This window comes from Chrysochloris asiatica, unplaced genomic scaffold (assembly GCF_000296735.1).
Source record: "Chrysochloris asiatica unplaced genomic scaffold, ChrAsi1.0 scaffold00264, whole genome shotgun sequence".
NCBI lineage: Eukaryota > Metazoa > Chordata > Mammalia > Afrosoricida > Chrysochloridae > Chrysochloris > Chrysochloris asiatica.
The window spans coordinates 382745-395119 of NW_006408782.1; the positions used below are offsets into that span (position 1 = coordinate 382745).

Sequence of the window (12375 nt, forward strand, 5' to 3'; positions counted from 1 at the left end):
ACCTGACAACAACAACAACAATGCTACCACCATACAGAATCACACTTCAAGACAGAAATTGAAATGTTCTCTTTTTGATGAACGCGACATCATTCTTCTTCAATTTGTCATTCCCAGCATAGTAAGCCACATGATTGATTAGTTCAATACCAGTTGAAATGGCCAATACCAGTCCATTTCAGCTCACTAATGCTTAGGATATCAAGGAGCAGCTGGTGGGTTTGAACTGCTGACCTTGTGGTTCACAGCTCGGTGCTTATCTTATAGCAGCACTCCAGAAGTTCCAGTTTAGGCTAGCAATTGTCCCTGTGTGCATTTATCCCAGTGAGATTTTTTTGCTGTGTGGGCTCATTTCATGTTCTCTTTTTCCTAGAAGCCTGTAATCCTCCCAGCATAGTAGTTACGAATCGGGCTGCTCACCTTAAGGTCAGCAGTTTAAAACTACCAGATGTTCCGCAGGAGAAAGAAGAGGCTTTCTGCTCCTGTAAAGATTTACAGCCTTGGAAACCCTGTGCAGGGTAACTATGAGTCGGGACCGACTCCTCAGTAATTAACTACAACAAGCCTCTGGTAGCAGATGTAGCAAGCCTAGATGTTGTGGCGGAAGCGGCTGGCCACGGCTCAATTTGTTAGCAGATGATGACTGGTGTTAAATTCACACCCACGTCCAAACTAGGCACCATAGTTCACCGTTGATTACACCTCCACATAAAGGAAACACAACTCCTCACAAATGGACCAATAAACAACACCATGATAAACAGAGAGAAGGATTGTGTCTGACTTGATCCATAATACTCATGGAAGAAATCAAATGACTATTGCAATAGGCAAATCTGCTGCAACAGACCTTGTTAGAGTGTTAAAAACTGCAAAAAGAGTGTGTAGGGAAAAACAGAGTCCTCAGTGAATAGTTTTCATCTTGTCTAGATGGGTCTGGTTAAAAGAAATGGGGATAAGACTCTTATGATTCAATAGTGAATAACTGTTATCATGACTAATTGTGATGGTCACAATTGTAAAGGTAGAAGTTTTGTAACAAAAATGGGGGAATAGTTAATCTTACAGTCCAGAAACAGGACCCTAGGACCATCAAGGGAGAAGAGTATAAGCAGAATATGCGACCCTATCCAGAGAAGCAGCGACACCAGAGATGGAGGCAGAGATGAGGACATGGAGAGAGGGAGCAAATGAGGACTCTGGACTCATGGAAAGAGAGGGCTGTGTGCAGGTTTTCAGAATGCGTCCTTTGGTTGTTTAAATTATTATATATCCAGGAGTGTTTTTGTGAACATCCTCCAACCAAAAAAAAGAGGGAATGGAAGCAAATATTCTTGAATGATGGTGTACAGAGGAGATTGTAATAATTGCAATGAAATGATGATTGTAAAACCGATATTCTCCCATGTAAACTATCACTCAGTTCACAATAAAAACTTAAAAACAAAAAAACAGCAAAGATGTCACTTTGAGGACTAAGGTGCCTGACCTCCAAGCCATGGTATTTTCAATGGCCTCATATGCAAATGAATGCTAGACAACGCAAGAGGAAGAGCAGATGAAATGGATGTCTTTGAATTCTGGCGTTGGTGATGAATACTGTCTGTCATGGGCTTCCAGAAGCATGCCTTCCCAACTTCTCAGCTCAACATGGATGGTGGTGGTGGTAGCTCTCGGACTCCACGGGGGCTGGGAAGCTGAAGCATTGGACTCAAATTCACCCAAGTTCTGAAATTTAACCACAGCCAGGCTTCTGAGTTCTAGTCCAGGAGTTTACTTTTTGTTATTTCTACAATCCCCATTAACTGGCCTCCTAAAGGGGACGAGCTGCAGAGACCTGGAGCTGGCTTGGCCTCTGATGAGGAAGAGCCGAGACTCAGCATGTGACAGGAAGTTGGGGGCCAGCTCAGCCAGACTAGAGAGTTAACAAGTGCTAGGGGGCTTGGAGCCCCCAGGAATCAGGCACCCCCTCATGTCTGCAGTAGAAAGCAGGGTCCCAAAGTTGTCTGGAGCCTCAGGGCATGGTTTCCACAGGTGTGTGTGTGTGTGTTAGTTTAGTGTAAAGAGAGACATTGTTAAGACAACCAGAAGGAGTCAGCCAAGTTCACATAGCATGGCACCTCCTGGCTCTCCTCCACAGCAGTCCATGCAGGGAAGACAGACAAAATCTCCATGCTGCAAACGGTCTGCAATTCCCCAATTCATATTACAGACTTGCGCTAGGATGCAGACACACCACCCAAACCTTGTTAAAAAAAAAAAAACCCAGCTGTGTGCTGGGGACTGCATGCACGGTGAGGAGGTCTCAAACACACCCCTGCACTCGTCCCATGTGCTCCCCCTGGTTCCCAGGCACGGCCTAGTTCCCCTCACCCCTGGTACCACTGACTACCACTGGCAGGCAGCTGGCCCTGTTTTGTTTCATGACCAGGAATTCTAAACTGAATTAGGCAAGCAATGACCATCGACTTTCTGTGCTTATCCACACATTCACTAAACCACAGCCCAGCTCAGTCAGCTGGAGCGCTGGTCTCTGCACTCCACGAATGAGGCTTTCCAAACTGGGAAGCATTAAGTATTCTAATTCTGCTGAACACAGGAGTCCTGGTGACACAGTGGGCTGAGCGTCGGGCTGCTAACTAAAAGGACAGTGGTTGGAACCCATCAGCTGCCTCGGGAGAACCATGGGGCCGTGCGCTTCTGTAAGATGGAGTCTAGGAAACCCTGTGCAGGAGAGTTCTGTCTGTCCTATTGCTGTGAGTCAGAACCGGCTGGGTGGCAGTGGGTGGGTTCAAGCAGCTGGCAGTTTAGAAATGTGAATTTGCTGACTTAATCCTTCCAGTTGCTGTCATCGTCATTCGTTAAGAACTCAGGTGGGAGGCCTGGGGGTATCTGCTGTGTGGTTCTTAAGTGCCATTCGAAACTTGGATCTAAAATAAGTTCCTTCTTACACTGAGATAGGCAACTTAGACGTCGGCTATCAAAATTGGGGGGCAATAAAGGCAAGAAGTGGCTGGCTCACATGCTTTCATGAGGGTGTTTAGTGTCAAAACTAAGTAGGTAACATAGAATCCCCTCTGAACAGTTTTCCTCTTGTCCAGATGGGTCTGGTGATGATGGGGATAGAGTTTTATGATTCAATTGTGAGCAACTGTTATCAGGACTAATGGTGATTGTCACAGCTGTAAACATAGAAGAGGCATAACTAAAAGGCAGAGCAGTTCATCTGTCCTTTCAGTCACAGAGAACCCAGGGGCCATCAAGATAGAAGAGCAAGAGAGGAATGAGGGATCCTAATTCAAAAAGCGGCGACAACAGAGATGGTGGCAGAGGCAATGGCACAGAGACAGAGCAGCAGAGGGCTCTAGGCTCATGGACTGAGAAAGGCAGTGTGCCGGAAGGCAGAAGGCTGGTTTGAAAAATGTGCCCTTTGGACATTTCAATCAATATATTTTCAGTGGTATTTGTACATGAAAAAATAAATAACGGAGGTAAATACTGTTAGCTGAAGGTGCATCGAGATTGTAATTATTGTTTTGATTAGAAAACTAATGATCTGCCCTGTGAATCTTCCAACTCACAAGAAAAGCTATAAAAATAAAATCAACAGTTCCTTTTTCCTTCATTACTTTGTCTTTGGGATGTTAAGTGACTTCATACTGTGCCCGTCTGTCATGGGCTGTGACATCATGTGGGGACACCCAGCATTTCCCACACATTTCTGATCTACTTCCCAGACACTGAAGTTTGCCGCTGTTGTTGAGGAAGTCACAGGTCTGAAATCAACTCATTTCTTCTTAGGCATATCTACAGTGAGAGTCCTCACTGGTTTCGGTCATCAAAGTGGTTCATAAGAAAGAGTCAGGAGAAAAGCTTCAAATCTTACTGAACGACATTCACAGAAGGCTTATGGGCAGGAAGTCCGAGAGAGTCCCGGGCAGGAATGAGGGACTGGAAAGGCAGGCAGGTGCAGCACACAGGCAGCCTAGGATATCCTTCACAGTGGCCTGGCTGCCTGTGAACAGCCACATGGGCTGGAAGGGGCGAGGAATACAGAGCCCTCAAAAAGCATCAAACACACCCATGCAGAAAACGTCACCGACGTCATCTCTTCCAAAAGAGGAGTTAGGTTAGACTCATGTTGCCTGAGATCACACTACAGCCACAGAGACAGGCAATGGGAGGAAACAAGACGATTCACTTTCCTTAATGAAGACACATGCTCCCAGACACAGATAGTGTAATGAAAGTGCCCATGGTTATGTACCCAAGTACACACTTACTGACTAGCTCGTTAGCTAACACTCTATGTTTATAACTTTTTTTTTTTAATCTACTGACTATTTTGCGCATTAACAACCTACGTCTGCTGTTCGCCAATGCTGAGGTGTGATGGTCAAGGTTGGGCGGGCCGTGATTCTTGGTGGTTTGACAGCTACGGACTGATGTCATCATCATCTATTTGGTGGTCTGACGTGACCATCCTCCATTTCCACATAGCGACCACCTGGTCTTTGGACCCTAACTATGTTACTAAGTGAGGAATAAAACCAATCCTGTTCTGTGCATTGAAAACATTTGAACATGTACATATTAGAAAGACGAGGAACTGCGAATGTTCTAAATTCCTCGATCTGAAGTGAGAGGTCGTAGACTTGCTTCTTCTTCTCAAAGGCCACCACCGTTGTTCCACGTTCACGCGGGAAACTGATGAGGGTGCACACGCTTGCTATAGTAGCATCAGAGGTAAGGAGGGAGCAGAAAACGTTCTCCAGGAGCCACGGTCACTCAGTGGAAGACATTACAGTACATCTTCCAGGTGTCAGTGCATCTTTCAATGAACTCAGAAATAAATCATGTCTTCTTAAGGAGTGGGTGGCCTTCCTGAGCTCTGGTACAGACCACGGGGACAGAAAGTCAGCACTGTGGCCCCAGCTCCCTTGCCTTCCACACCATGGCGCCACTCTAGAGAGCTAAGTGGCTCATCCTCCTGGACCCACTGTGGTCTGACTTCAGTTTCAATTCTGCTGACATCTTCTGGCCAACTGAAAGACCAGAAGGGGAGATGGGATAAGCTCTGGGTAAATGAAGTTGCATGTTCCAAAAGAGAAACGTTATTTTTAAGTCGGCCAAGCACTTCCTGCAGTTCCGCTTCTTTGAAACTCTGCTCCTCTCACCCTGTGACCCCACTAAACCTGAGAGCAGAGTCCAGCAAGGTCTGGGGACAGACACCAAGCCACACAAAATAAATGCACCATTTTGGGTTTTTGTCAATGTGGTGGGTTAAGAACACAATTTCTGTATACATTCTCACAATAACACAAAGAACAAGAAAAAAGTCTTAAATGTAAACAATTAAGTGGCTCAGAAGTACAGCAGAGCTTCAGTAAGAATAGCAATGCTCAAAATGCACAACTGTATACGCACGGTTGTTCCTGACACCATACGGTGCCTGAGAGCCAGGGGCCAGGCTCCGCGGGTCCGGGCCCTGCTGCCTTTTGCAGCTCGTGTGGCTCCCGTTGTGCTTTGAGGAAAAGCCCAGGAATGACGTGGGCGGCATTTCCTGCTGCTCATTTATGAGTCTGAGAACAGCTCATCAAAGACAACACATAACTCATTACTATGACTTTAATTTGACTTCTAAGCACCTCCGTTTTCAAGGCACCATTGCATTTCACAGTGAAAAACACACCGAAACCCTAGCCTCTCCAACAACTTCACACACTGCAGAGCAGAGTTTGATCCCAACACTGTAGTCAATGAACACCTAGCCAAACCTGGTGCCTTGCACTATGAGGTAATGGCTGGCTGTGTGCTGTGGAGTCGGTTCTGACCCATAACGACCCTGTACAGGGTTTCCAAGGCTGTAAATCTTTACGGGAGCAGAAGCCTCATCTTTCTCCCATGAAACAGCTGGTAGTTTCAAACCGCTGACCTTGAGGTTCACAGCCCGATTCGTAACCATGATGGGAAAAACCAAAGTAACAGTCTACACGTTCTGTGCATCCTCTGAGTGGTGTTGATGGAGAATTTCATTTCTAAGTAAAAGCAAAACTCAAAATTTCAAATATAGCTCCTCTTTCCCTGTCCCAAACAACAGACTAGATCCTTTATACACAGTATTAAATTGGGTCATAGAAAGACTTTAATTTCTATAAAACGAACTTGGAACTTCAGGGAAACAGCACCTTCCAGCATGGAGCCAGTTTGGATGCTGCGGGTGCAGACCTGCAGGCAGGGGGCTGGGCCCACCTCGGCAGCCTCTGGCCTCGGCACTGCACCAGCCTTCCCGAGGCGAGTCAACCACCTAAACCACAGAGCCCCGTCTGCTTCTTTGTTCAGTCCGGGGAGCCCCGGGGTCTGCTGTGGAAACAGAGGAGAGCAGGCACCAGGCTCCTCACGGCTGACCTTAGTTAGTGACACACTGAAATCTCTTGCCTTGGTTTCCTCTGAAGAAACACACCAGACAGCTAGCAAAGCCCTTCCAACTGAAAAATCGTGGATCTGTGGATGTTCAGAGGAATAGTCCCTGACTACAATCCCCAAACCCCATGGGGAAAGGGGCGTCAGACTCCAGTCATGTCCATGGAGAGCAAGATGTTCCACTTTTCACCACCACTCCCTGCTGTGGCTCCTTCTCCAGTCTTCGGAAACGTCGCCAAGTTGCCCATTTTTGGACCCAGTTCTTCATCTACTATGAGATGTTCTGCTTAGCGTGGTCTTCATTAGGACTAAAGCAGTCACACCATTGCTCTTCCCTCCACAAGAGACAGAAGGCAAGCCAACCATCAGCATAGGCCAGTGCAGAGCCCCACCACTGAAGCCGACTCACAGGAAGATCCACCCACTTCACCACTTAAAAAAAAAAAGCCCACTTAGAATCTGAGGCAGTCTGATTTGCACAGAGCACATGTTCCTGTTCCTGCCCCACGTCAGTCTCCTTTTTTGTGGGAAGACAGTGCCTGCCCTGCCCACAGGTGTACCAACAGTCCCCACAGCATCTGCTGCATCAGAGGAGAGAAGAGATGTGCAATTCTTGGGGGAAAAGGTGGTCTCTCCAGAATATCCCAGTCCAGCATGGCTCACAGAGCTGAAGGGGTTCCCAGAAACCCTTCCCAGACAGGGCGCACCAAGAGACCCTGCAGCCACCGCCCAGGACGAGGATTGCCTAGGTGCCTTCGCAGGTCCGTGAGGCTGTCCAGGGAGCATGATCCTCACAGGTTTTTCTCCTCGCACACCCTGATGGGGACGTTGTAATGACGATCATCCTCGGCGATCAGCGTCACCACAGGCCAGTCCTCCGGGGCGTCAGGGGGGTATACCGTGATGAACTCCTCAGTGTTGTACTTGGAGAGTCGGTACACCTGGATGGTGTGGCGTACAGCATAGGCAAGAAGAAACATCTCAACCTGGAGGGAGAAAGAACAGGCAGGTTTTTGGAGGGGACCCACATACAGCAAGCCCGAGACTCCGTGAGGGTCAGAGCAAAGCTGAATTCTCAAAGGTGCAGCACCAGGCCTTTATTCTGAGGCCCACCTTTCAAGTGAGTAGCCAAGTGCATAAAGCTCTGCAACACCCAGGGACCACCTTGTCTGAGGGCAGACTCACTGAAAACAGGAGCTCCGTCCCAGGGATCCCGGCAGACAGTAGCTGATAACCTACCAGAGCTCAGCTATCCAGAGTGTTACTATTGATGTTGTACCATCGAGTCGGTTCCAAGTCCTAGCAATCCTGAATAGAGTGTCCGAGACTGTAACCCTTCACAGGAGCAGAAAGCCTCCTCTTTCTCCTGCCGAGCAGCTGGTGGGCTCAAAGTGTCAACCTTGAGGTTCATAGTCCAGTGCTTAGTCTATAGAACCACCATGCTCCATTATGCAGATGTTGTTGTTCTGTGCTGCTGAGTTAGTTCCGACCCACAGCGACCCTGTACAGGGTTTCTGAGGAGTGGTTCTAAGTGTATTATACTGCAGCACCACCCCAGGACTCCAGTTACCCACATAAACACAGTAACTAATAACCCATCACCCCAGTTATCCAGATGTTGTTGCTGGTAAGTACCATCAAGTCGGTTCTGATTCACAGAGACCCTGTACAGGGTTTCTGAGGACCGAGGAACAGTCAGTGGGTTTGAACCACTGGCTCTGTGGTTTGCAGCCGTATCTTACAGCACCACACCAGGAATCCACTGTTATTCAGATACAGCATAATAATCAATAACACACAAAGTTTTTTCCTTCCCTTTGTGCCTACCTGAGTCCTTTGCAATACGGTCACTATAAAAAAGGCAGGTTAAGGGATTATACAAGGGGATTTTAAAAAGTTCACAGAAAATGGAATGAAAAGATAATGAAATTTTTCCATGAACTTTGGAAGCCCCCTCTTATCTCTGATATGAAACCTACATGCAGACTATAAACAGAACTCTTACAACTCAACAACACACAAATTACAAATGAGTAGAGATTTGAACAGTTATCTTCCCAAAGATAAGAAATGCCAGGAAGCTCGTGAACAGATGCTCAACATGATCAGTTGTTGTGGGGGCCATCAAGTCACTTCCAACTTGAGTCCCCCACAGGGCTTCCAAGGCTGCAGTCTGGATGGGAGCAGATTGCTACAGCTTTGTCCCAAGAGAGTGGCCCCACCAGGCTGCTTCGTGTGAACTTAGAGAAATGCAAGACAAAGCCAAAGGAAGACCCCACTTCAGAACTCCCAGAATGGCCTCCCTGAATGCCTCACCCTGAGGCACAGCTTACCTGTTCAAGGCCCCCCGTGTGTCCCACCTGATTGAGGTGGTTCTTCAGCAGCTGATGGGGGTCACTGGATGTGTCCCGAGCAAACAGGAGCACAGAGAAGAGGGGCACGTCCTTCCCCCGCTCCCTGTCGTCATACAGCTGAATGGCTCGGTTCAGCATTAGAAACTTGATGGCCTCATAGAGGCTGTACTCCTCCTCGGCGCCGGTGAACAGCTCATCACAGGCCGTCTGTCTCGCTTCCGCAGTCCTGGTGTCCGCCAGGCCTGCCCACTACAGGGAGAGAGCTGCATCAGCGCCAGGGCCACCAGTCAGATAACGAGACTATGCCCCCACGCTCCCCAGTCAGAGCAGCACGCTGGGCACTGAGGTGCGCACAAGGCCCCTGCATGGAGCAGCAGAAAGCAGTCAAACGACCCCTCTCTTCAGGAGCTCCCAAGACAAGTTACCACCAGAAACACAAAGGCAGGCGTCAACGTGGGATGCTGGGCAAGGAAGGAGAGGGTTACTGAACGCAGCCTTCCAACCTCTTAAACCCAGACATAAGCTTCAAATGAAGAAATACAATTGGGAAATTCTCACGGACTCCTGATAACAATCAAGCAGAGTGGGAATTCACAGACAGAGTCTTCACGTGAGCCAGGAAACCCTACAAGGGTATGTGCTTCCGGGTCAACGTGAATGGCAGCATGAGGTACCAGCGTACACAGTAGTCATTAGGAATAGGCCACAACCACTTCCAGATAAAACTTCCAGAGTAGGCATCAGTGGCAGTGCTGGTACTGCACGACTCTCCCCAACATGCAGCCTGCGTGTGGCATGGCTCTGGAAGGAGACCAAGCTATAGTCAGGAGCCCAGCTCAGGAGCTGTGCAGCCTGGGTGGGGTCCAGGTGTCATCAGGGAGGAGCGCTGAGCCAGACTGCATCTTACATCTGTAGACTGGAACAACCACAGCCACTGCACAAGACACCACTCAGAAGAGTTCTAGTGCAGAGCCTGGCGCGAAGAAGGTGCTGTGTGCACGCTGGCTGCTCCGGAGAAGGATGAAGGAATCATTGTACTGCTACAGCGATTTGGCATTACTCAGACACTCCCCAAACGAGGCTCTAATGACAGCTGCACATCTAATACAGCAAAATGAGCCCGTTCACAAAAAGCTTCGGAGAGAGGAAAAGGAAACCGTGGCTGGCTCCCCCACATAGAGAAGTCAGGGCCTCCCGCCTGAACCCCTTCCCTCCTCTCTCCCGCTGCCTCAGGGTGGCAGAAAGGTGTGCCTACTCGACTTCCTTTGACAATGTACTTTCCCATAAGCACATCTTCTCTTGCTTGGCCCAGCAAGCCAGGGCCTTTGGTCTTCCCTGAATCCCATCACGCGCCCGGCACTGGCTGTGAAAGACCACACAAAGCCCTAATCTATCTCTCCTCCTGACCGCTTGCTCCCATGGCCCCTTTACAAAGCCTGGACCTCACCCTAGGCCCTCACCACAGGCTCCAGGTGCTCAATGTACAGCAGGCCCAGATCAGAAGGGGCAACCTTCTGAAACCCACCCCAACAGGAACTGGCAGACCAAATTCTCCCTCCCCTGTCTCACATAAATGCCCCAGACACTTCTGAATGACAAGACACTCCAGTTTCTCACTGGAAAGTCAAAGGGAATACGACTGGAAGAAGGCAGTAAAGGTGGATCAGCAGCATTTGATGGTGCTGTAAGAAATAGGGACTGAATGACATACTGTGGCCTTCAGGAATAACTTACAACCAACACCATTTGGGAAGGCTTCCTTCTTAGAAAGGCCAAGGTTTTACTATCTCCGAGACGAGCACACTCGCCTCCCCGAGAATGCATGGCCCTGCCATGCCTCCCGTGTCACCAGAGACCTCCCAGGAAGAGGCTGTGTCCCTCAACCTGATTTGCCTAAAATCCACCAAGAGCAGAGCTGATGTCCTGGGCCCAGGAGTGGGAGCTTCCACTGATGAGAGACGGACAGGGGCAGGTGGCAAACCTTCTTCCTGAGCAGAACGAGGGAGTCCTTAATCCTGTCCACCAGGTCCTCACTCCTGCCATCAAGCTGCAGGCCCAGTTTCCACTGCTTGATCCAGCTGTGTCTGCTGAATAGTTTTTCTGGTAACTAGTGCATCAAGAAACAGAGAGAGAAGGGTTAACATTCCAAGAAGCCCACCAGAGGATCCAGATCAGAAGCCCTGGGAAGCTAGCATGATCCCCCTCCATCTCCAGAAGTAGCTCCTGCAAGTCTGCCATCTGGGTTTGGGAGGGAGGCTCTCAAGACGCTGAGGGGGACCACTGGTGTGAACTGATGGTTCTGATTGAGACACAAAGGTATTGGCGACCCCATGGGACCCCAACAAGTCAGACACCTCCCACCGTACATGAGTGGGACAGTGAAGGCTGTGTGCAGGCGCTGTCTTTACATCCCCGGTAGCTTCCCACCACAACTAACACAAAACACGATGGCCCTAACCTTCTCCTGATGGGGAAAATACAACCTAACTTCTGATTTTTAAAACTAAGTAGAAAAGCACCTCTTGGCAAGTAACCTTAACATGTGTACTTTGAATGAACACTTTACTATGAATGAACCAGTGCTGTCATACTGGTTTCGATGCACAGCGACCCAGGCACAACAGAAGGGAACACTGACCAGTCCCACACCACTCTCCCAATTGCTATGCCTGAGCCCACAGTTGCTTCCATGGTGCCGATCCATCTCTGAGGGTCTTTATATTTCACCAAACATAATAGTCTTGTCCAGGGACTGGTCCTTTCTGAAATCCTCAAAGTATAGGCGACAATGTCCCACCATCTTCACTTCTTCACAAGCATTTTTGTTTCCAATTTTAAAGAAGTTTATTGCCGTTTAAATCAGCATGATGTCTGGTTCACTTCATCTCCTTTGCTGTCAAACCTGGGGGTGGGGGGACTGCTTCAGCTTTGCTTCTCTGCCTTTTCCTCGTCAGTGACGGCTAAAGTGTAGCAGTTATCTGCTGCAACCAATTGTTTTTTTTTTTACACTTCACTGAACGCTTTTTATTGGCCTTTTGGATAGAAACGGGAATTTATTCGCCAGGAAGGATGATCCCATTGTACTTCTGCTGGAATCAGCGTGTGGCCTCCTCTGCTGAGTCTGTGTGTTTGGCCCCAACGCCGCCTGTCCTGTGCTTCTTGTCTGCGATGCTGAAACCTGGTCTACCCACACCACAAAGAAGTCCAGGCCGTAGATACCAACCAGATCAATGTGCTCCTGGATCCCAAAACCAAAGTTTCCAGTATCTGAAAAGTGATTCTTTGATTAACTGGTACTCCCGCACCTTCAGACCTCTCTCCAGGACCTCCTCGGCCTTGGCTCCATGAACTGTGCAGTGGATGGCAATCTTCTCATTTCTCCTAGTGCCAAAGGACTGACGTCGTCAAGGACTTCATGCTTCTTGGATCAACTATCAACACTCACGGGAGCAGCAGTCAAAAAATCAAACGACATATTGCATTAGGCAAATCTGCTGCACAAGACCTTTTTAAAGTATTGAAGAGCAAAGATGTCAGCTTGAGGACTAAGGTGCGCGCCTGACCCAAATCATGGTATTTTCAATAACCTCATATGCAT

At 48.6% G+C, this 12375-nt stretch overlaps 1 protein-coding gene across 1 annotated transcript in view; it reads right to left on the reverse strand.

The window, feature by feature from the left end:
- Window positions 1–7214: 7214 nt before the first annotated feature.
- The window catches only part of FAM105B (family with sequence similarity 105, member B), a 51951-nt gene continuing 46790 nt past the window's right edge, over window positions 7215–12375 (reverse strand). Inside the window, exons 5-7 of the mRNA XM_006874153.1 lie at window positions 10759–10884; window positions 8757–9026; window positions 7215–7409 (exon numbers count right to left, since the gene is read on the reverse strand). Of these exons, the coding sequence (XP_006874215.1) occupies window positions 7215–7409; window positions 8757–9026; window positions 10759–10884 (591 nt within the window). The remainder of the gene's footprint in view (window positions 7410–8756; window positions 9027–10758; window positions 10885–12375) is intronic.